This window comes from Engystomops pustulosus, chromosome 6 (genome assembly GCF_040894005.1).
Source record: "Engystomops pustulosus chromosome 6, aEngPut4.maternal, whole genome shotgun sequence".
In the NCBI taxonomy this organism is placed as follows: Eukaryota; Metazoa; Chordata; class Amphibia; order Anura; family Leptodactylidae; genus Engystomops; species Engystomops pustulosus.
The window spans coordinates 120,201,336-120,226,713 of NC_092416.1; the positions used below are offsets into that span (position 1 = coordinate 120,201,336).

The 25,378-nt window shown below is 40.7% G+C and overlaps 1 protein-coding gene across 1 annotated transcript in view; it reads right to left on the minus strand.

The window, feature by feature from the left end:
- Positions 1-883: 883 nt before the first annotated feature.
- BMP7 (bone morphogenetic protein 7) overlaps positions 884-25,378 on the minus strand; it is a 53,808-nt gene continuing 29,313 nt past the window's right edge. The window contains exons 2-7 of the mRNA XM_072110696.1: positions 17,674-17,866; positions 12,720-12,868; positions 4,749-4,946; positions 4,529-4,605; positions 2,349-2,459; positions 884-1,871 (exon numbers count right to left, since the gene is read on the minus strand). Of these exons, the coding sequence (XP_071966797.1) occupies positions 1,722-1,871; positions 2,349-2,459; positions 4,529-4,605; positions 4,749-4,946; positions 12,720-12,868; positions 17,674-17,866 (878 nt within the window). The 3' untranslated portion in view covers positions 884-1,721. The remainder of the gene's footprint in view (positions 1,872-2,348; positions 2,460-4,528; positions 4,606-4,748; positions 4,947-12,719; positions 12,869-17,673; positions 17,867-25,378) is intronic.

Sequence of the window (25,378 nt, forward strand, 5' to 3'; positions counted from 1 at the left end):
TTAAAGATTAAAAAAGATAGAGGGGAGTAAAGGTTTAGCCCTAAAAAGGGCTATCCTTACATATGTTAGATGCACCTTACCATTGGATCTACCTTAATAGATAGATCCGTGGTGGTGGGTTTCATTTAATGTTCTCTCTGCTGGTGTACTGAATGCGGGATCTACTAAGAGGGTTCAGTCTCTTAGCATATACAGAAATGTGCTCAGCCTCCACACTGAAATCTGACGTCGGTAGTGGGACTCTTTAATTACCCTGTCTAAAGGACAAAGTATGTTACATTCCTAAAAATGATATTTTGTTTCTAAAAACTTTCTGCTAGTCATTTGTTTTAGCACTGGTGACACATCCTGCTGAATGTGATATAATTTAATCATAACATAAAGAAATTCAGATCTTCTTCTGCTGATTATTTTGTTTTCACACATAGATGTGTTCTTGACTGAAGAACCACTATTGATGACATCTTGCAGTCAACCACAATACACTTTCACTGTTTCACTCCAACAGCAAAGAAACAATAGGGGCACAGTCTCTCTAAACCACTGGTCAGACCTTCACAGCTTGGATCGGAGACAGACACATCAATTTAATACTATGGTGCTTAGCAATATAGCAACAGAAATAAAGTCAACTCAAGAGTATAGGCGTATGAAGCATGAAGAAAACTGCGTCACTCACCAATTAAAGGTCCATAATCTTTATCCAAAGTGCTTTATTCAATCAGTTTCTCATGGTGCATTCCTCCTGCTCCTACTCCACCTGAGCGGCTGCTGTTTTTTATGAAGGACTTTTGAATAATGATTATGGACTCTCCATTGGTGAGTGCTGCAGTTTTTTCATGCTTTATACAGCAACTTTTACTGTTTCATATTGCAGAATCCTGTAGACATAACTCAGTGCCCAGCTGCTTCATTATTCTACCAATATGTCATTGGTGACTTTTTGTGAAATAAACCTTCTCTTTAATGACAAGCTTATTATCCATTAAACATGACAATGGAAGTGTTTTTCATACCTCATGATGTCAAAGATACTGATTTATTTCCCTTCTGGCATGTACTGGTTCTCCATGTGGAGATCCAGCTGGTTTAGGAAGTCTTACAAACAGTGCTCCCTGGAAAAAAGCATGCAAATGAACTCTCATCCAGAAGGAAGAAAATAGTCCTTGTAATGCAGCCTACAATATGTAGAGGGAAATCATTTTGTTGATCTGATAACGGCCACAGAAGACAGAGAGATTAGAATATTTTTTTTATTACTAGTTATCAACTCCGCATATGGACTTCTGGTGACTTTGAACAGATACAACAAATCAAAGTCAAATGTCTCCAAATATTAAATGTTATCCGACTCCATCTTGTGTCAGCAGCTACCAGGAAGATTCTATAAATCCAAGATGACAAATCTGACCTATATTTTGCAGTCTATGGACTCCAATCAGAATGCAAAACATAAAGCTGAAGTTTCACTGCATCTTTTATCGCTCAGACTTTAAAACCACAACCAAAAATTGTACAAGACATGGATTGTTTGTGGAGGTTTCGTAGCACAGAAATTCATGGTCCTTGGTTGTAGGTTGAACTTGATTCCACTCTGATGGAATTCCACAATCATAATGACTCAAGTTAACAGGGTCTTCACGTACAGATTGTCAAGCCAGGAGACAAGATTGGCTGTTCAGGACGGATATGCTGGCAGATCTTGTAGATAAAAGCAGAAATCAATGACATCCACAGGTTCGGACCACCATGTTCCTGTATTTTTTTAGTATGACGTTGGAGCTGTCGTCAAAATAGAGAACAGATATGGCAGTAAGCTGGGTGGGGGCACAGCATGGCTTGGGAACTGTATCTGGGTTGATAAAATGAACCTAAGTGAAGAAGAAAAGTTTTGATTATTAAGGACAATTTCCACACTGATTTTTTTATTCCTTAATACATTTATCTATATTCACCCTGAATAAAATACAATACCCCAGTACATGCTGTGTTATAAAACAACTCCTGTCATTCATAGCTGACCATCCCCCAAATCCACCTGCTGATATAGACTGCTATATATGAACACATTTTCAGCAAGGAATCACAAAAACTAAAACCAGAAAATTGCTTTTCATAGAATTAGATGAGGCTCCTCTATTAAGATGATGTTTCTGGACATTTTTTAATATCAGGAAAGTACTTTCTTTCCAGAAAATAACAAACATGTCACTTCTAAACCAGAACAATCCGTCCACCTCAATGACATATCCTTTGTCTGTATTTAAACCTTTATTGCGGACGATACCATCATACACAGCTGTGTTTCCTCTATATCCCTTCCCCCCAGTCCCGTCCATGTAGCTTACCAGTGTTTGCACGATAGCGTGGTTTGTTGCGTTCATGTAGGAATTCAAAGGAAAAGCACATTCTCCTTCACAATAATATGCAGCATAACCTTCAGGAGCTATGATCCAGTCCTGTTTAAAATGAAAAATATATATACTAAAATAGTACAAAGTTTCAGCTTGAATTGTTCAGTCTATCTGGCCATAAAGTTGATCTCTGTGGCACATACATGAATGTGTTCCCTATACAAGTGGTATTACTGACTGAACTACAGTATGCAGAAAGGATAAATGACTGTGTGGTACCATAAAGAAGGCATTCATCACTGCATATCAATACAAAGAAGGCATGAATGTCCGTGGGACTCTTTGGGGGGGGGGGGGGGGGCTTATATGACTGTGGTAAATTTCTAAGGGAAATGATGCCTCTTTAGCTACCTTGTATAGCAGCTCCCAAAACATCAAGCATGACTTTCAGATAGCCTAATGACATGATGTGGGATTAAAGCCAAACCAGTATATCTAGTCCATAAGGGGCAAATTGCCAACTGCAGATATCACTGTTTTAATGTGGTTGCATCTCTTCAGTACAGTCTTTAATCTCGCATGTCATTAGGCTTCCTGAACATCATCATGTTAAAGGGGGCTGCCTTACAAGGTAGGAAAAAGAGGCAATGTTTCCTTTATCCCACCCAGCAAAATCCAGACATAAATGGCAACATTCAGGGGACATAGATAACTGTGTGGCACTGTACATGGGACATGGATGACTGTGTGGCACTATGCAGTGGACATAGATGACTGTGTGGCACTATGCAGTGGACATAGATGACTGAGTAGCACTATGCAGAGGACATAGATGGCTGTGTGGCACTATGCAGAGAACATAGATGACTGTGTGGCACTATGCAGAGAACATAGATGACTGTGTGGCACTATGCAGAGAACATAGATGACTGTGTGGCACTATGCAGAGAACATAGATGACTGTGTGGCACTATGCAGAGAACATAGATGACTGAGTAGCACTATGCAGAGGACATAGATGACTGTGTGGCACTATAGAGAGGACATAGATGACTGTGTGACACTATGTAGTGGACATAGATGACTGTGGCACTATGCATGGGACATAGATGACTGCAACATAGATGACTGCAAAAGGTGCCGGGTGTGGTACGGAGAGCATGAGTGCTCACCATATTGTACCGTTGCCCCAAGAAGATAGAGCCTACTCTATCTTTGGCCGTAAAAATGACGATGCAGCGCTATTTTCTTTGGAGAGAAATGATCTGCCCTCCACCTCTCCAGCGCACCTGCCAGGCATACCTCTTTGTGCATGAAGCCTTAAATGACTGTGGCATAAACTGAAAGAACCTGTTGTACCTCAAATCATTTATCACTATTTCTGTCACTTCTACCTGTTGAAGCAGCTGAAAGGATCCATCCTAGCCTTTATCTAATCAATTCATACATTAATCATTATAAAATCATCTTTTCTTTATTATAGAAATGAGGCTGTTCACATGGTCAGAGGCAGTGATGTCACTGCTGTTCCCCCTTCCCTCTCCTCCCCCTGCTCATGTCTGTGTGTTATGTACGTATAGTAAAGCATTGCTAGTGTCTGTGCTTTATCTACTGACATGATCTCCCTCCTAATACACATGTGTGAGGCACAAACATCAGCTACACATGTACCTGACATGTTCTGCTATAACATGGCTGCCTGGAGCTGTTGTATCTCTACTATACACACACAAGCTGCAGAGGGTGTGGTGCCAGGAAGCACATGGAGAAGCCATTACACCATTATACAGGCTGTCAGTCAAGCGCTGGGGTGTGTGGCTGTGCCTCCCACTCATGAATAAGCTGGACAGCTTGAATATAATAATAACTCATTGGATATCTCACAGGTCATATGCATACCGCTTTAGGACCTCATAGCTTAAGTTTACAGGTATTTAGAGGGACAATGAAGGGATAGAGGCAATGCCTTCTAATGGCAGCTTATGAAAATATATTTAGTTTAGGGGGTTAATTTGCCTGATAGGTTCTCTTTAAAGGAGTATTCCAGCCAAAATCATTCATTACCTATTTAGTGGATATACAGTGTGATTATATTTCTTGGCCAAATATTCTAGCCACTGAAATAAAAAGAAATCAGACAAATAAAAAAAGGAATATGCAGAAAAAATTTTTACCTGCCACCCCAGGTCACGAAAACTGACATATAACTCATGCTTCTTACATGCCTGCTTCTGATCTGTGCTGGTGTTCTCTGTAGGTATAAAAGGACAGGACATAAAATGTTTTTTCTCCATCCACCCACAGCTGATTCTCAAAGTCTACAGTTCAAGTGAATGGATGACTTTGTAGTAGGTGAAGTTACCTGTGAACATTGAGAAAATACAATTAGTATACCTGCTACATTTGCCACTCTGAGCGCCTCCTGGTTCTTTGGTGCTTTGGATCGGTTTTGGTTGCGCTGCTTCCCATTTGTTGATCTGATACTTCGCAGATGAATCTCTGTAGCTTTGAAGAAGGCCACCATGAAGGGCTGCTTGTTGTGAGGTCCATTGGTCCCAACCAAACCAGCTAGTTTGGGATTAATGCTCTGACCTAATACATAAAATTTAAATTTATAGGGTAAAAAAACACACACTTCACATGACAGATAGAAAATAGATACATAGATCACACAGACATAAGATGAGAATCTGAAGCAAATCATAACATGAGTCTGCAGTGGGTAACCATTTCTGCTGTGGATCCTTTCCACAATGCATGTATGGGATTTGGTTAAATCCGCACATAATATGCATTCTGTTAATAGGGCCTATTTGCTTGTATGGGGAACACTATGTTGGATAAATTAGAAGGGACCCTATTGTGATATAAATTGAGGGAGAACTCAGAACCTCCCCAATATTATGTTTGTTTATGCTGCTTTTTCTTCCTTGTGACTCCTTGGATCACTGCAATATTAGGGACATATCAGTGTAATATACTGCAAGCGGAGTCCATCTGCTTAAGGCAGCAAATGGCGGGTAACTTTGAGGGTACAGGTTAGAAGTTTTTCATATTTGTAGGTATGTTCCAAATATTGAATATCATTTGTGTATAACCTGGAGTAGTGCCTAAAATTGTCTTCCCTTGCACATCTTAGCCATCTCTCACAAGTTCTGTAATCCAGCCCAATGTACAGTTGTAGCAGTTAATAAATAAAGCTCAAAACCCAACCCCCGCCAATGGCTTGTTCTGAAGGGTTGCACAAAGTTCACCATCCTTTAACATTAGAAAAATTACCTGAAAAACTTTAAAAACTGTAAAAACAAAAAAGAAACACGTAAAAGTATAAGCCACATTTCTCAAGAGAATCTTAAATTCCAGATTCAGGTAATTTATTCAATGCAGAAAACAAATGTGAGCTGTAAAATGTGTTACTAGATTGTGTGAGATACTGTAGGCACACAAGAAGGAGGGACATTTCCTGTACGTACGACCACAGTGAGTGGATTTCATAGCACCATTCTGCACTATGGGAAATCAGTATGGTCATGGATATTTAAAGGGTTTAGTTTTTGTCTAGATAAGGGCTCTTTTTTGCATGTCAGTATGCAATCCATGATTTTCACACTTATCAGAATTCAACACCAAGTGGACGGGGCCTGAAGGGGGGAGCTTCCGGCAGAGCCTCCTGATGTATCCGGATATGTTTCAGCGATCCATGCATCTGTACATTTAGTTTTCAGGCACTGTTCCAACTAGTACAACAAAGGTCGATGGCTAATGGAAAGGGGGCCTGGATGTGCCACTAAGAGACTGTGTGCCAAAAATTCTGCTATGTGCCGGAGTTTTGGCAAAGTTTTCCGGCGTAAACTAAGGCAACTAATAGGTGGTACAAAGTATGACTAAGTGTCTTAATTCACACCAGATTTATAATCCAGCATCAGCATGATAATCCATCTTTCATGCCTTGTAACCATCCCAGATCCAGTGGAACAGCCCTGGTTTACAGCCTCTGTCCTGCTGTTTCACCGGGGTAGGAAGTATGTGCTGGGACATACTTCAACATAATCAACTGAGCTGATTAGAGTGATAAATCAATATCCCAGATCATAGACGGCAATTTCTAAACCTTACCACATGCTTGTGGAACATAACTGAATATAACTGATAACTGCAGTTGTTCCTGAGCAGTTGAAAAAGGCTCAGGAGAGCCTAAACGTTTCCGGAGAATTAATGGATGTTAGCATGATGTATTTGCAATAATGTACTTATTTTGCCACATCAGAGTGCTGAGACTTTTTCTCCATTTCATTACAGTGATGGTGCAGAGGCATATGCTTCTGCTTCTACTGTATGTAGCAAGCCGCCAGGCACAATGTTATCATGTCATCTGCCTTCCGTTTTCTGTGTTCATTATTTTACTGTGGGAACACAATAAGGGTACATTCACGCAGCTGTACCCCTCCCCTCTCAATAGAGAACAGCGCCGCACGGCCGCACACACTGGGAAAGGTTAAGCACTGTACCGCTGCCAGGCAGGCATTACCACCCATAGGGACGTATACACGGCCGCAAATACATCCCCCCAGACGGTGGTGTGAATGTACCCCAAGAGGGGGAGTTAGTAGATCCTCCTTTTGCAAAAATAACAGCCTCTAGTCGCTTCCTGTAGCTATTTATGAGTTCCTGTATTTTTGGCCATTCCTCTTTACAAAACAATTCTAGTTCAGTTAAGTTTGATGGTCACCGAGCATGGACATCCGGCTTCAGATCATCCCACAGATGTTCAATGATATTCAGGTGGGGACTGGGATGACCATTCCAGAACATTGTAATTGTTCCTCTGCATGAATGCCTCGGTAGATTTGGAGCGGTGTTTTGGATCATTGTCTTGCTGAAACATCCCTGGTGTAACTTCAACTTTGTCACTGATTTTCAAAAATTATGGAATCCATGCGACCCTCAAATTTAACAATATTCCCTGTACCGGCATTGGCCACACAGCCCCAAAGCATGATGGAACCTCCACCAAATTTTACAGTGGGTAGCAATTGTTTTTCTTGGAATGCTGTGTTTTATGGCCGCCATGCATAACTCCTTTTTGTATGACAAACAACTCAATCTTTGTTTCATCAGTCCACAGGACCTTCTTCCAAAATGAAACTGGCTTGTCCATATGTGCTTTGCATACCTCAGGCGACTCTGTTTGTGGCGTGCTTGCAGAAACAGCTTCTTTCGCATCACTCTCCCTTACAGCTTCTCCTTGTGGAAAGTGCGCTGTATTGTTGACCGATGCACAGTGACACCATCTGCAGCAAGATTATTGGATACACCTGGCTATGAAGTTCAAAGCTCAATGAGGTCAGAAGTCAGAAAAAAGTAGTTACAAGTATACAAATCAAACAAATGATAATGGTACCCATTCTTTTGCACCTGTCAAATTTTGTTTTAATGCATCTTGCACATTTTCTGTAAGTACAATAAACCTCATTTCAATCCTGAAATATTACTGTGTCCATCGGTTATTAGATATATCAAACTGAAATAGCTGTTGCAAAAACCCAAATTTTGATAACTAAAAATGATTAAGATTAATTGGGGTGCCCAAACTGTATATGTCTATGGGAACACAAAAACTATGGAAAGCCCATGGATGACACACACATGTCATCTGTGTGTCATCTGTATTTGCAGATCAGTTAATAGGTAACACAAATATGTGACCCTTCAATCCGTTTGGATAGGTTAGTGACACAGACAGACAAGATTTAATTAAACTTCTAAAGAACACACCAACTCATAATAATGGGAAATGTCACAAATTTATCAAATGTGTCTGAGAGCAAAACTGTTTTATTTGCTAATGGCAACCAATCACAGCTCAGCTTTCATTTTCCTAAAGCAGTTGAAAGTTGAGCTCTGATGTTGCCATTATAAATAAGGCTGCATGATAGGCTCATAAATGAGGCTGCAGTCCATCGCACCGATGCCTCTGGCCTTGAGGCTGTTGTAAAGCATTTCACTTAAAGGGGTTGTTCAAGAGCATAGAAAAAACTGAATAGTGGCCGGAAGGGGATTGTTTAAAAATAACAAACATTTACTTACCTCCACGGTCCTCTGGGAGGCTACCATTCATTTTTAATGCTCTCGGACAACCCCTTTAATGGTGTTAACAGCAGGAGATGCAAGATGGCAGCCTCATATTTAAAAGAACCAAAACAAATGTACAATCAGAAAATAAAAATAGAATTTTTGCTATCTGGTTTTGATAAGTCAAAAAAGGTTTGTGATACATTCCCTTTTAAGCTCTGATTACTAATGAAAGCTGCACTCACATCCTGTGACATCTGCAGACCAGAAAGCCAGGGATCATACAGTGCAGCTTCTACCCAGGATAACAGCGAAGTAAGGACAGACTTACATGCAGGCCTCATTATCCCAGTTCTTTTTTCGCTTTGTTTCTTTCCTGCCATTTTTTTATGGGTAAACACAAACTTAACTATCTTCCGGACGCCACTTACTTATAATATCTACTGTGGTTTCCAAAGAACACATGCAATGATCATAGGGCCTTTGTCAAGTGAAATAGGCTGACCTAATTTCTTACAGCCTTCATCACACACACACACAGATAATTATCCTACATTGTCCTACTTTATAAGCACTTTTTAAAATAATTTTATAAGGGTTTTGTTTTGTTATATGAGTAGTAGGACGAAACTTTTTCCTGATACAAATGGAAGACTTTCCTTTTAGTATTAGCCTCCATTGACTTAAATGTGCAGAATGGTAACAGGAAAAGGAAAAATAAGACCTCTATCAGGAACAAGTGTAACAAGTTATGGCTCTCCATGTTTGCAAATGAAGGCTACCAATATTCATACTGACATATAGAATAAAGATAAAATGCTATTATTTTTAAAACAAAAAAACAATGGCAGAATTGCAGTTTCCTGCCCAACTGTAAGCTTTAAAACAAAACACAAATCCTCATATAGATACAGAGGGTGAAAAAAGAGATTTCAGAAAAGAATGCTTGGCCCATTGGTCCTAAAGAGGTTCAGCTACCATTGTGTTCAATTCTGCGCTCATAAAAAGGGGTCTCTGGTCAGATATAGTTCTTGGTCCCATTCCCATTGTACCTACCAGTGGAATAGGCAATTGACAATCCACATGAATGTACTATATGAACAAGAAAAACAAGTGTTTTCTCACTTATTGGGATTGAACTGATTCCTCCCAGAATTCTGCTGGAATCTGGATTACTTAGTGAACTAGAGAGTGAACATTAGACTGTGGGCCTCATCCTCAATGTAACTGTGCAACTATGGTAAAAAGAGGGCATTCAAAAAATATAAATATGATGAGTCACCTGAAGCCTTTAATAATATGGGTTTTCTTTGCAGTCGTCACCTCAATTATATCTCAGACAAGGTAAATAAGAAGACAACATTTATATTGAAAACTCCATCATTGCATCTACTGCAGACAATAAAAGATTATACAACCATCCCTACACAGACCAAGTCTTGAAAAATCTCCAAAGACCTCAGTGAGTGAGATCTAGTCTATTACAGCCTATATCTATAACAGTAACAGTATAACTAAAACAGTAATGCATTGTGGCTTTGATAAGTTTTCAAAAAATTGCCAATATATTCTGTTTATCAATCCTGCACACAATAGTTTTTTCTCAGGTGCTACGGCTGTTTTTTTGCGGCTGTCTCACAGCTCCATGTATGGGGCTCATGCTGCCTGCTGAGGAGTCCTCAGCCCTGTGTCCGAGCATAGTGTCCGTGAGGAAAAACTTAGAGCATGTCCTATTCTAATCCGTGTTTGTGGCTCAGGCAGTCACATAGAAGTCAATGGAGATGTAAGAAAAAAACCCATTGCACTAGTTTGTCTGGCATTTTTTGTGGTTGGTTTGCTGGGAAACAATCATATGACTTTAATGGGCTGGTCTAGCTCAAGCACTGGCTTCCTGGAAAACATGCTTCACACACACAAAACTTTGCAGACATACAGCTGTGGCATAGGTAAAACATGGATGGCCCACAAATAGGCCATTACAGCTGCAGATTTCAGACATAGGCCTCATGCACACGATCATTGTTTCCTCAGTTGATACGGTGGAGTTGTTTGCAACTGTGTCACAGCTCCGTATATTTCTATGAGCTCATATACACAGTTTAGGATTTCTCAGCCCTGTTTCTCAGCTTAGTGTCGCTAAAGAAAAAGGGCAGATCCTATCCTTAATCATAGCTCCCAACCGTCCTGATCTTGCCGGGAAAGTCCAGTTTTTCTTACCTCTGCCCAGCGTGACGGGCAGCTATGAGATTGTCACGGATTTTCCCCCATGTCCCGGCGCTGTGTCCGCATAGTAAATACTTTGAAAGCCAGAACAGAAGTACAGAATGGCTTCTACAGACATCGGGAGGGAATCCTTTTCAGAGAAGTGTCGGCTTAGCAGAGAGCAGGGACCACGTCATCAGGTTCAGATCTCTATCCATATATGGTTACTGCATCTCCTAGGGTTCCCCAGAGCAGACATCGGGCAGGGAATCCTTTTCAGAGAAGTGTCGGGTTAGCGGAGAGCAGGAACCACGTCATCAGGTCCAGATCAGCATCTGTCCATATATGGTCTCCAGGGCTTCCCCAGACACAAGCTCTTTATTTAATTAAATTAAATAAAGTTTTGCCCAGGCCGAGATTCGAACCTGGGACCCTCTGCACTATAGACAGGAGCCTTAACTAACTGAGCTATAAGCCCAATGTCTTATCAGAGGATTTCTGGTAACTAAGAAGTGTTATCTGCCACTGTTACATTGTGACACAGACTTACTGCCCTGATATATAGAGAGGGATCTTCTCAGAGATTATTATTGTAATTATTGAGACTATTATTATTATTATAGATTTTATTATTTTTATTATTATGGAGACGATTATTAATAATAGTAAAAATAATAATATTCATCTCAATAATAATAATAATAATAATAATAATAATAGTCTCAATAATTACAATAATCTCTGAGAAGATCCCTCTCTATACACCAAGGCATTAAACCTGTGTCACAGTGTATCAGTAGTCATAGTTCTTAGTTACCAAAATTCTAAACCTTGATAATCACAGAGGTCATAGCTCAGTTGGTTGAGGCACTGTGACATTATTGTACATGGACACTGCAGGTTCTAGGTTCAAATCCCATAGAGGATAATTTTTTCTGGGGTGTGACCTCTTTCCCTTTCACAAATGTTGAGAGGTATGCCTTAATCGTGATTGTGGCTTTGCACTCCCATGGAAGTATATGGGGCTACGATAAATACAGCTGACACAAAGTGGCCCAGATTTACTAAAGCCCCTGCGTCAGTTTTCTGTTGCACATTCTTTTATGTGCAAACTGCTTACAAATGTATTTATAAAGTGTCTGACACATTTGTGTCGTGGTTACACTACTCCCGACGAGACACAAAAATCTGCACATAAAGGGGAGCTCCTGTGCACAGTAGAACCGTGCGGCACATTTATCAAGCAGTGTCTGACATATGTGTGATGTGCGCCCCCATGTTAAAGGTGCACCAGAAAAAAGTTTGTGAATTCTGTCGGAGCAGTGCAGGGGGCGCCAGATTCATGAAGAATGGACGCCACACATCATGAATCTGTTGCACTTTGCACACTACACAGACAAACTGCACATAGTGCAGTTTGCACTATTTTTGATAAATCTGGGCCAGTGTGTCATCCGTGTCTATATTTGCATTGGGTTACCAGGTAACAACCTCCCTTTTTTATGTGGTCCACAAAAACGGATGAAACAAGGAATACTCATTGGGGGGCATGTATCACTCCTACTATGTTTTTTTTTCTTTTTTTGGGTGACTTTTTAGGCACAAAATCAAGCAGCGTACTGAAGTTAGCTGCCTCAAGGATTTAATGCAGTGTGCCATATTTATCTTTGTAGCCCAGATGTTTGTTCAACTTGTGCAAATTTTGGGCTCTGAAATAGTCCCATTCTTGCCTCTTATAAGTTGCAAAACAGAGCATGCTAGACGAAGACTTACTTTTGCAGCTACTTAAGATACATTGCAATGATTAAGTAGGTCAACTTGAAAAGGAAACTTGAAAAAGTGCCGAAAATGATACATGTGCCCCATTAACCAACTTTGAGGCCATGCTGTGGAGCCACAGTGGAAATACTGTTAACATATGGTCCACAAAAATGGCCATTAGTGCCGTTTTTTGCAGCCATATGAAAAATACAATTGTGTGCAGTAGGCCTTAAAGACAGTATTCACAGAGATAACAGTATGCCTTTTTATGGACTACCATGGTTACACCTTTGGGTTCAATTAAAGAAAATGTCTTGCTCCATCACTCACCATTGTTGCTCTCCACAGAAAGCTGTAGGCCTAGATTTTGCTCCGGAATGAGCACCCAGTGATTGCTGGTGGCAGTTATATCAAAAACCAACCAACCTTCTTCAGCTGCCCAGATGGTCCTAGAGTCCAGAAGGAACAGGTCAGAATCCCTATGGAGACATTGAGGATAAGAAAATATGTTTTAAGGTTGTCTGTAGTTTGCTACAATGTAGTAGAGACGGTAAAATGTATCAACTTGATGTCCACACAATTCACTTTTACATTAGATTTATGGAAATGTAAATTTAAAAAAAAATCATAAATGTGTATATTTCTTCAACAGATTTTGTGTCTCAACTGAAGATCCCTTTAATTTTTCCAAAGGTGAAAATCTTGTCCTGTAAGACTCAGACTGTCGTGTGGCAAAGTACAATCTGCAATGATTCCTCCTTGTGACTTGGGATTGTACAGTGTTCTGTTCACTAGGGCACATGGATAGAAGAGGAGCTTTTATTTTGAAGACCTTTCCCATACACTTCCAACATGTGACTATACCTACATTTCCCTCCTGTTTGGGAGTCCCAGTGCTGTGAGATATAAAGTTTTAACAGCTTGTTTATTGAAATCAATTAAAAAAATGTTTCTGTCGAGTATCTGACCTCTTCAATAATGGTGAGAAGGGGGAGTAAAGAACTAACCCTGGATAAAGTTTTTGGTGTAATGACCTACACACTGGCCTGGAGAGAGCCATAAATGCTGCTCGTAAAAGGTGGATCCAGGGCTGTGAGGAAGAGGGGGGCTGCATGAGCATTTATTGAAATTCTTCATGCACACATGTCCCCTGTGGAAGTCATAAAACATGGTCACTAGAGATAGTGTACAATACTAAGCGTCCCCACACTATGTATCTGACGAGGGGTCGGGGAGGTGCCTTAAGTAAGAGCTGGATCCTGGATGTCCTCATGAAAGAACAACAGCTCCAGCTAATTAACATCTAACTTCTCAAGTCAAATCAGAGCAGACAATGGGAGACATTTACTAAGAACAGTGCAAACTACAGTGTGCCTGTGTATAGTGGAGAGTGCGCCAGATTCATGATTTCTGGCGCACGTTCTTCACGAATCTGGTGCCTTCTGCACAGCTCCAACAGAGTGCACCACTTTTTTTGGTGCACATTTAACCCCTTAACGACAAAGCCCTTTTTTGTTTTTGCATTTTCATTTTTCACTCCCCACCTTCAAAAATGTATAACTTTTTTATTTTTTGATTGAAAGGGCTGTATGAGTTCTTGTTTTCTGCGTAACCAATTGTTCTTCATAGTTGCAGTATTTAATATTTCATGCCATGTTTTGGGAAACGGGAAAAAAATTCCAAATGTAGTGTAATTGATGAAAAAATGCATTTGCACCGATTTCTTGTGGGCTTGGATTTTTTACGGCTTTCACTGTGCGCCCCAAACCAGAGGACCCAAAGGAAACCCACACAAACACGTTGAGAACATAAATACTCTTTACAGATGACCTGGATGGAACATGAACCAAGGGCCACAGCCCTGCAACCACTAAGCCACCGTGCTTCCCTCAAGGTTAATTTCCGGCATCACTGATATGTGTCTGCAGCCATACACAGGTTCAGCTATATCCAGGATTATGTTATTGTGCCACTCTCTTGTGATTCTAATGTAAATGAGCATCATTGGTGGGGATACTGCGATAATGCCACCCCCAGAAGAAGGCAATGCTGAATTGTGCATTGAGGTCAGCACTCAGTTGGCTCTAATCCCTGTATACCTTGGTTTACTTTAAAGATAATTTACCATCAAAACCAACCAGGGACAGTTATTCAGAGAATAAGGCATCGTTACTGTGGCAAACTTCTTATATTTGTTATCCATGGCCTTATTTCTTCTAAAATAAACTTTTAAATTGATGCTAATGAGCCAGAAGGGCTCTAGATGGCATTACCAGAGCCACAATGTGCAGGTATTACCAAATCCCCGTTTTGTTGTAGCTTCACAGGCTATTTCAAGCTCTTTCACTACTATGTGAGATTACAGCATTACAGCAGGCAAGAGAGGTGGGAAGAGTTGAAGAGGCATCCCTCTGCATCGCTTGGAAAGTGTGCACAATTCTGTCGAGTTGTAGTAATAAAAATGGTGCATGATCCGACTATGCACCGGAACGGCTCTTTATAAATACATGTACAAGCAGTTTGCTTATTCTTTTCAGTGCAAAGTCAGACAGAAAACTGGCGCAAACACTCTAACTTGGGAAAATGTGTCTGGATCTATGAGTAAGTTTCCCTGGTTATACATTTTAAGAGTTTTATCTAAGGTTAAAGTCCACCCTGATCAATTGATCTAGACCTGGGATGTTAAACTCATTTTCCAGGGCGTCCACATCAGCCTTGCGGTTGCCTTACAGGGGCCGACTGTCATTTTATTGCTGTATAAGTGTATCTACTTGAGCTGTTGAGTAGTTACATTTATACAGCTTTAGCCAATTCAGGGCAACCACAAAGCTATATTGTTAAATGACCTCAACACCGGGTAAGTGTGCCCCCAAAAATAGCCAATACTCACAGCAGCCAGAGTACCCCTACAGATGCTAGAGTGTCCCCACAGCTGTCACATGCCAAAGTGCCCCCCACAGCCAGCAGAGTGTCCCCCCACAGATGCCAAAGTCCGCCCCATATGTTCTGAGTTCACCCACAGTAGCTACAGTGCCCACAACAGCTGCCAATGCCCCCCACAAATGCCACAGTGGCCAGACAGTTGCCACTGTGCCCCCCACAGATGCCACAGTGCACCCCATAGGTGCCCCCCATAGTAGTCACAGTGCCCACACAGCCACCACCACGTCGCCATTCTAGTCACTGTGCCCCCACCGCTGTCACCGTGCCCTCAAAGTAGTTATTGTGCCCAAACAGCTGCCACAGTGCACGCCATAGTAGTCACATTACCACCACAGCTCCCAGAGGTCAACCCACAATAGCTGCCACAGTGCCCACCGCAGCGCACCTGTCACAGTGCCCCCCGCAGCGTGCCTGTCACGCCCCCCCCCCACACACACACACAGTCATTACATCTGCTGGCTTCAGAGGCAGTGTGTACAGCCATTGTAAAGAAGATGACGGCCGCTGCATCGGAGGGCACGGAATGGCAAGTATAGTAGTTACCTTGTCCTCAGGCTGCACTCCTGACAAGCACAGCCTAGGGGCAAGATAATACAAGGCCGTGGGCTGGATTTGGCAAGCGGGCCTTGTGTTTGACACCCATGATCTAAACTGTAACAATAATAAAAGACCTGCCTTAGGACCTGCTCTATCTGTTCCGACCCGGACAATCAGCTCATGCATGGGGCCAGGGAATTCACAACTTTATGCATGAACCCATAAAATGTGAATAAAGCCATATGCTAGCTGCAGAAAATATGGATAGCACACATACTAAATTAATAGTCTTGTGCAGTCTTAAGACTCCCTGCACACAATCTGTACAGTTTAATGGGCCATAAACAACAATCCTGTGTAATATTCTTTGCAACCCGTGTGTATCAGTGTACCCGTGTGTAGGTTATGCCCTATCTTTTGGGGTACAGGCATTGGCTCATGGTAGAAATGGCTAACACACGTCCCCAAATCCTAGTCGTTTGTAAGGCCCACCAACATGTTAAAACAGTCCTGTATATACAAAGTGACTGGGAATGCCGCTGAGAAGTAAAATTCATAAGGTAACCCAGGACTAGTACATGAGAAAAAAAATGAATAGATAAAACAAATGACTCAGTACAGCAGTTCTGTTGTCAAGAGCAATCACAAATCTTATTCATTGCCATAGGTAAAACTTCTGCCATCTTTCTTAGTATGTGATACCTTTTCCCTTAAATTTAGTATTATTTTTAGCAGCACAGACTGTCCTCACCTGAAGCTAGGCCCCATATTTAAGTGACTTTGTTACCATCACTTTAATTTTTTTTTACAGCCTAAGTTCATGTACTTTCCCAGAGCGGAATGCATTGCTAGCTGTGATACACAATGCTCTGGTGGTATCAAACGATTTGGCATGTCAAAGGACATGTCTGCATCCATTTAGGCAACCCTTTATGCAAGCTGTCACTAAATACCTCTATATGCCTTAAATGCACATTTTAGGGGGCCCCTATTGAGGTCTATTGTGCATGGTCAGTGCAGTGGTCTATTGTAAGCAGCACTCACCCCCATCTCCACCTGGCTAAAATGTGCTGCAAACAGGGGAAACATTTGTGCACATAGCCATGTGCATGATGCCTAAAGTATATGGATGTAATTTAGGTGCAAAGGTCACCTGTAAGTGACCCTTGCTGCAGATAAGAGATGTTTTTACTTTTATGATTTTACCAAATATGGCACAGGTAAAATCAGTGGAGCTTACTATTTTTGAATTAATAGGGGTTGGCTGTCCTTTTACATAAATTGACCATGTGCTTTTAATGCCTTGATAATAAACCTGAATTTTCAAGTGATTCAGCATACCTGCTACTTTCTTTAGTGCTGTCAGCAGACACTTGGGCTTTTTTTATTTACATGCCTGAGCTCTGATGAATAGGAAGGGCGGCAGCAGGAGATTATGACTTATCTTGCTCTCCCCCTCTTCCTGTGTCTGTCAGTAAGATGGACTGTGAGAGAGACACAGTGGGAGATGCCATCAGGATGGGTGGAGCAGTGAAAGAGAGGAAGTTGTATATATATGCAGCCAGCAGGGTGAGAACAAGGGAAGGCTGATGCTATCAAAGGAGGCAAAGGTATGTATAAATGCAGAGACATGTCTAATGGAACAGATTTATTGAAAAGTGGCCAACAAATTTGAGGTGCCAAGGAGCATTACTGAGCAATGCCAGCTAATATTAATAGGGGTAGTCAAGGTGACAGACCCCACCCCTTCATCGTCTTTGTGCATCTGTTCTGTAAATCCAGTTTCTCTCAAGATTTCACTTACGTTCCTTGGTGTTCCTGCAGAACTTGATAGATGCTTATCTGAAAGGTCTCATTGTCAAAGCGCTCTCGAATATAATCCTTATATATCCTAAATTCAGCAGCTGTCACTGCTTCGCCCTCTGGGATTTTGGCAAGATCGAAACGAAACTCCCGATGGTGGCGTCTCCGATGAAAGAATTCCTTATCATGTTCCACTAAAAGATAAATAACAACACAAAATTTTGAGAGAAGTTCCACCTTTCGTCATCTATTTTTTATTTTAAATACTTTCACAAAAGGTAATGTAATATGACAAATAAATGTGATAGTTTGCAAGATTTGAGTTATTCACACATCAGTTTTTTTCTCAGCATGGTATCAGTAATTTTTCAAGACAGAACACGGAACCATTTATGTCAGCCTGTTTTTTTTGTCAGTTTTGCATCTGCATTAAAGTAATAACAACAGAGTAATAACATAGTTATATAAAACGATAGGAATGAGGACCCTGCTCACTTATAGAGAGCTTATACTCTATGACAGTGGTGGCGAACCTATGGCACGGGTGCCCAAGGTGGCACTCAGAGCAATTTCTGTGGGCACTAAGACCATCGCCGCAGGACAGAGTTCACAAAATAGGACCAAATCCACCAAATCATCCTGCAGTCCCAGGCAAGAGATGCTGCTCTCAGCACTATTTTAAAGCTGTTTGGAACTATATGAAAATTGAGAAGGTGTTGACAGAACTGCAACATCCTTAGAGGTCCTCCTGCTGGACCCACCATTCTTCCTCTACTGAGAGACGCTGGAGAGAAACTACAATGTCTAAGTCTGAATTTGCCCTTCTTTTTTCAATTGTATTGGTTTCCTCAGGGGGCCAATACGATTGAAAGACTGGAAAAACAGGCAGCAATAAGTTACTGCTTAAAATGCCATGTTGGCACTTCACAGTAAATAAGTGGATTTTTGTTGTAGTTTGGGCACTCTGTCACCAAAAGGTTCGCCATCACTGCTCTATGAGCTCACCAATGTCATATGTTTTCTTGGTAGACCCATAGATTTCTATTTTTGGCCATGATCTAGAAACAAGAAAATTATTTTCATTGCAATTTGCCTAATTAGATTACATTTAAAGGTATTTTCCCACAAAGCAAGTTAGGCCCTGTCCACAGCCTTACTTGCTGATCGGTGGGGTCTCAGTGATGGGACCCCCAAGGATCACGGGACCCTGTTGCACCCAGAGATGACCGGAGCAGCCGGTCACATTCGCGGGTTGTCCATTTCATCTTAATAACAATAAGTGCCTGGATGAGTAAATGCCCAGAATTGCGACACAGAGCCAGATATTCTATATTGGAATGCAACACAGACAGTCCAATATAGTGCATGACTGTATTTTACTACTTGGCAGGTACCCAAGACATTGTGAATAGGGCCGCACTTGTAACCACCAACCTAGCAAATATTGCATTGTATTGTGTACCACAAGACAGAAAACATAGGACTACACAGAGGATTCTCTCAGTGTGCAAGGTAAGTTATAACACAAATGCTGAGAGAAAGCAGAAAGGCAACAATTTGCAATGCTGCTGTAATGAGCTTCTGTAACCTGTCTTTAGTGAAAATGAGGTCCCTTTAGGGACAGGTTCCCTTTAATACAGACTAGACCATAAATAATACAGACCCCAGAACAGATGATAAATAAAATTAGAACTTCATAGCAGACAATAAGTTAAATGCAGACCCCCAGACCAGACAATGGCAGCTAATGCAGACCCCGTGATAATGAAGGTTCCAAACCAGACAATGGCTGATACTAAAGTATTGTACCGTACTAAAGTACCAGATGCATAACCTAAAGCTACTGGACCCCAAAGCAAAATCTGTAGCAGACCTACAACCATAATGTATCATTTATAGCACTGGTCTCCTTATACAGACAGTCCCCGGGTTACGTACAAGATAGGGTCCATAGGTTTGTTCTTAAGTTGAATTTGTATGTAAATCAAAACTGTATATTTTATAATTGTAGTTAAAGATCAAAAAATTTTGAAACTCCAATTTTCACTGGGGCAAAAAGTTTTTTTTTGTAATGGGACCAAATATTGTCAAAGCTTTATCACAGACACCTTACAGCTGGTCATGGTAGCCTGGGACTATAGAAAAGCATTCTGAGAGCTTCACCAAAGGTCACAAGGGGCAGAGGGGTCCGTCTTTAACTAGGGGTTTTCTGTAAGTAGGGTGTCCTTAAGTAGGCGACCACCTGTATAGGCTTCTGAGCTCATCTGCAATCACAATCTTTATTTCACCAAACACTTAATACCCCAGTTTCCTATATAGATCTTCCACAGTGGACTACACCAACTAAAAGGGGACATCTCAGAAACTGGGGAGACTACTTACTGTATCAACGTCTTTCCAACTAGATTTTCAAAATGTCACTGCCAAAATGTTCAAATACCTCTTTCCTTATGTTGCACAGCACACAGGTGAGGGTATAAGTTCCTTAGTTGTTCGTCTTTTCGTCTTCCTTCTATCCCACACTTGTGGACGGAGCTCTCAAACACTGACCAATTTCGGGTGCACGAGTCCGGTCTTCCGACTGGAAGTTCTTGCTTTCCTGTTTTTCGTTCCATCACACTCTTTGGTAGTGCTCACTCCGCTCCCATAGAGGAAAAGAAGACGCAATGGTGCAGCGAGTTTTTGAATTTAAAATATAATAAAAATGTAATCAATATACTCACACAACATATAATTAAAAAAGGCCTTGAATACAAATATTGCATGTTCGGTAGAGCTCGCCCAACTCCGAGTTTCGCCTTTTCGGCTTCTTCCGGGGGCTTACCAACGTGCATGAAATGTGAAACTTATATAGAGATCATTAACGAGAAACAGCTGTTAACAAATTGTAAACTAGCAGAAGTGTTCTTTGAACCATAATAGTTATCAAATATGTGGATGTTAGGTTGAGTTAGTATATCGATATGTGACATAACAGTACAAAGTTGTTACGATGTCACCATAAATGTGTATATACTTCTATAAATAAGTGTCAATATGCAAAAAGTGCTCTTCCATAGTGTTTTTACCTTAAGTGCTTTTATATTCACAATTTTTCCTCTCTGCCACTTGTGACTCGATAAGAGTCATATATAAGATTATTTGCCCTTTTGGCCTTAAATATATTGGGCGTACCATAAGAAAATTGAAAGTTAGAATTGGTGAGCACTTTAGAAACATTAAAAAGGATAAAATGGACCATGCTCTGTCTGCCCATTACGCAAAATTTCACGAAAAGAACCCTAAGGGCACCACCTTCTTTAGTTTAGAAGAAGTAGCCCCACATTGGAGAGGTGAAGATTTAGAGATAAAAAAATGAGTCAGAAGGAATCCTTTTGGGTTTTTCAGCTAAAAACTCTGATTCCTTTGGGATTAAATGCGGATTTCGAAATTAAATGTTTCCTGTGAGTAAGTAGACTGAATATGATTCTATTCCAATCAGGATCTATTATTATTTTTTAACTTTTAGCTGGCAAAATAGCACTATATAAAAGCACTTAAGGTAAAAACACTATGGAAGAGCACTTTTTGCATATTGACACTTATTTATAGAAGTATATACACATTTATGGTGACATCGTAACAACTTTGTACTGTTATGTCACATATCGATATACTAACTCAACCTAACATCCACATATTTGATAACTATTATGGTTCAAAGAACACTTCTGTTAGTTTACAATTTGTTAACAGCTGTTTCTCGTTAATGATCTCTATATAAGTTTCACATTTCATGCACGTTGGTAAGCCCCGGAAGAAGCCGAAAAGGCGAAACTCGGAGTCGGGCGAGCTCTACCGAACGTGCGATATTTGTATTCAAGGCCTTTTTTAATTATATGTTGTGTGAGTATATTGATAAAATTTTTATTATATTTTAAATTCAAAAACTCGCTGCACCATTGCGTCTTCTTTTCCTCTATGGGAGCGGAGTGAGCACTACCAAAGAGTGTGATGGAACGAAAAACAGGAAAGCAAGAACTTCCAGTCGGAAGACCGGACCCGTGCACCTGGAATTGAGAGCTCCGTCCACAAGTGTGGGATAGAAGGAAGACGAACAGACGGACAACTAAGGAACTTATACCCTCACCTGTGTGCTGTGCAACATAAAGAAAGAGGTATTTGAACATTTTGGCAGTGACATTTTGAAAATCTAGTTGGAAAGACGTTGATGTGGCAAAAAAAACTTTGTTTAATATTCAGACTGTGGTGTTTTTGGACTTTCTCCTCCTTTTTCCCAGCGCCGTCCTTCTGACCCTTGTATTTTGTATATTGTCTATTGTAATTTAGTAGGAGGTTTAGGTTTATTTAGTTATTTACGAGTGTTTTAGACCACTTACTGTACCCACACTTCAAGCGTTTAATTAGGCAGGCCTTTCACACTCTCTCTTTACTAACCCATCTTATATACTATTCCTGTCTGTTATCCAGCAAAGACCAAACGCCAAGCTCCAGGCTTCTCTGCAGCCTGACTGAATTTATACTCTGTATATAAGTTGGTGACTGATGGCTGCTTTAAGCAGCAGCATCTTTATTTATTAAATTATTTTATTCTGTTCCCTTATAAAGAATGGCTGGGCGATTATGTGTCACCTCCTCATCCTCGAAGACTGTGAGCTCTTGAGAGTCTGACCCTCGCTCCTGTTGTTCCATTTAACTGTTTGTACTCTGTAATGTTTTATTTTATTTGTATATGTCCCCTATGAGTTGTATAGCGCTAAGGAATATAATGGCACTATATAAATAAAGATTGTTATTAATTAAGCTGTCAACAATATGGTATAAATCAATAGTACACATAATATGAAGAAAAATGTTCCCATGCCTTCCTTTTTTTCATGCCTTTCTTCCTGGTTTTGGCAGTTTTAACCTGGTAATGTTTCCATTGACTTTAGAGACAGTCCCTGGATAGTCTTTCTTATCTTTTTAGACAGCTGAATCATCAGGTGAAATATGCTCTAGCTCAATGGAAATAATTAGCCTCATTTCACTATATCTCTGCTGTGTACAGGATTTCCAATACACTGATCACTACAGGAAATATCACCTGCAATAAGAACATTTTTCGAAAGGTTTAGTTACACTTTACGTTTTGCCACTGTAAGGAAATAACAGATACAAGCAATTTGCTGTGGCTGACATCCATGCTGCAGGCGTCTAGTGAGCTGCTCCACCTTATGAATGATGGAAGCAGCGTCCTATGTGACGTTTTTGGCAATGTCCTTCCTGTAATATTTTCTTCACTGCCTTTTATGATATTTTAATGTTCTGCTAGTGACCTTGGCTTTAATCCTCAGAGTACATCAAAGTTTCACACACCCAGAATAAACAACTCCTCTGCCCAGGACTGTGGCTGTGCCAGTCTCTTGAAATTTACACATTTATCAATTGGTGGACAGAAGTCTGAAAACAGAGAGGCCAACTTCTGAGATCCAGAGTTTATTTATGAAGGGAGTTAGATGACCTGGAACGAATACCCCCCTCCCCCTCCCTTTGTGGGCTATTCTGGGGCACAAGTAAATCTGCAGGAACACACAACAGATTGTATGTACAGAAGAAACACGCTAGTTAAGGACCCAAAAGCCCTATTTTTTTTTCATTTTAATTGTTACCTGCTTAAACAGCTGTAAAGGAATGCGTTTTCTGCCAGGTAAACTGTACTGGGATACCCATCATTTTTATGGATTTGTTTGTTTTATTATGAGTCTTTTTCAGGGAAAGGTGGATGATTTGAATGTTGGACAAAAAAAAAACAATATTCCCCAGGTTGCCCAAATCCTAGAAGTTATGATTCTCATACAATGTACCACAATACAATACCTCTGGCAGGCTGTAATAGTGATGGTTCAATCACTGCCTTACCCATTTTTTTCCAAATATACTTTATTTTATGTAATCTAGATACAAAAATACTTAAACAATAACTGTCGTAGCTATTTAGGTGCCTTTATATAGAATTAGGCCCTATGCACACAACCCTATTTGGGCTACTGATACGGAATCTGTGGCTGTATCACGGCCCCCATAGAGGTTTATGGCACCCAGTCCCTGTGTCATGAGCACACCCCCGTGCAGATTATAGGACCTGCTCCTTGGCTCCTGCTCCTTGGCTTTCTCCTCCGAGCACACATGTGTGTGACCCCTTATACTGTGGCAACCTAATGGATAACACCCTCAAATGCTGCCAGATCCTGGTGTATTCACTGGTATCTCCAGTGCCAAGGTGCAGCATGGCAAACTCTCCTCACTGTATACATTCTCTGTATACAGAGGTGCGGTGGTCGACGTCTCATCACCGATGAGCTTCAGTGTACAGAGACCAGCAGTGACGGGTGGCACCATGCTGCACCGAAGAAGGGTAAGTATAACTTATTCATTATTTTTATACCCACTGGACCCATAGAAAAAAAAAAAAAAGATTCACCTACAACCCTTTCATGACTGCACCATACATGTACCTAAAATCTTTGAGATAGTCAACATATAGACACATTCCTTACAACTTATCTGTTCTTCATGTTTACAAGTATTTCTTCTGGAAAGGTAGGCTTTAAGTAGAATAGAATAGAAGCATTCTATTCTATTCTATTCTATTCTACTTAAAGCCTACCTTTCCAGAAGAAATACTTGTAAACATGAAGAACAAAATTGTTTCCGGCTATTATGTGAATGGCAATCTTTATTCTCTGGAAAGTCTCATCTTTGCTATCTGTATCTCTAGTTTGCAGTTGTCTCTGAGTGGAGGCCAGCTGCTGTGAGTCACTCTTCAACTTCTAACTACATAGAGCTTCTGTAACATCTGACAACTCAATGAGTCTCTGTTCATCCTGCCAGCAAGACAGAATTAAGCAGAGAGTTCAAACTAACACCCATTTTGTTCTAAAAGGGAAGGAGCACGAGATGACCTAAGTAAGTGGAGTATGATAAATTACAACGCCTCTTGTATTCACTTGCACTATTGATTTACGGTAAGTAATAAATTGCTGAAATGTTATTGATGCTGAAGTGGAAGTATGTGGAATTGTGAATGCAGATCCAGATGTAACTAAAGCACTTAACATTGTTTGTTAAAGTTGAATCTTTACCTAAACCTTGACTAATTATTACCCCACTGAATGGAGGTTTACTGTCTTATGCCATTATACTTTCCTCCCTGCTAAATGTCTCCTTTGCTCTGGTTTATAATGACGCCGTAACAATTACTGCTGATGCTGTCATCTAAGCGGAGACCACTAATGACCACGTGGATTTACTTGGAACGGGTTAATTGCACAATCCCGCTCCAAATGGCCCGATCAACCCCATCTGCCCATCCCTCATAGCATATACATTATGACTCAATTCCCCTAATGACCAGATGTCAAAGAAAATCGCAGCTATATGGGCTTCAATGTAAATTAAATGCTTAAATATCAGCACATGTGCACATCTTAAGCAAACAATCAAATCTTTGTAAACTAAAAAAAGAATGGGATGGATTCAATTAGCCTCTAGACCATAGAAGGGGAGGAGTGAGGGGGTATTTCTTCATGTTTACCCCTGCTACCTATTACTGCTTGTATGTCAAGACATCTTTGACTACAAGAGACTTCACTTTTGCATATCTACAGTGATGGATAAGGTTTTTCAGAGCACAGCTGGTTTCAGAAGGCATTTCTGAAGTAAAT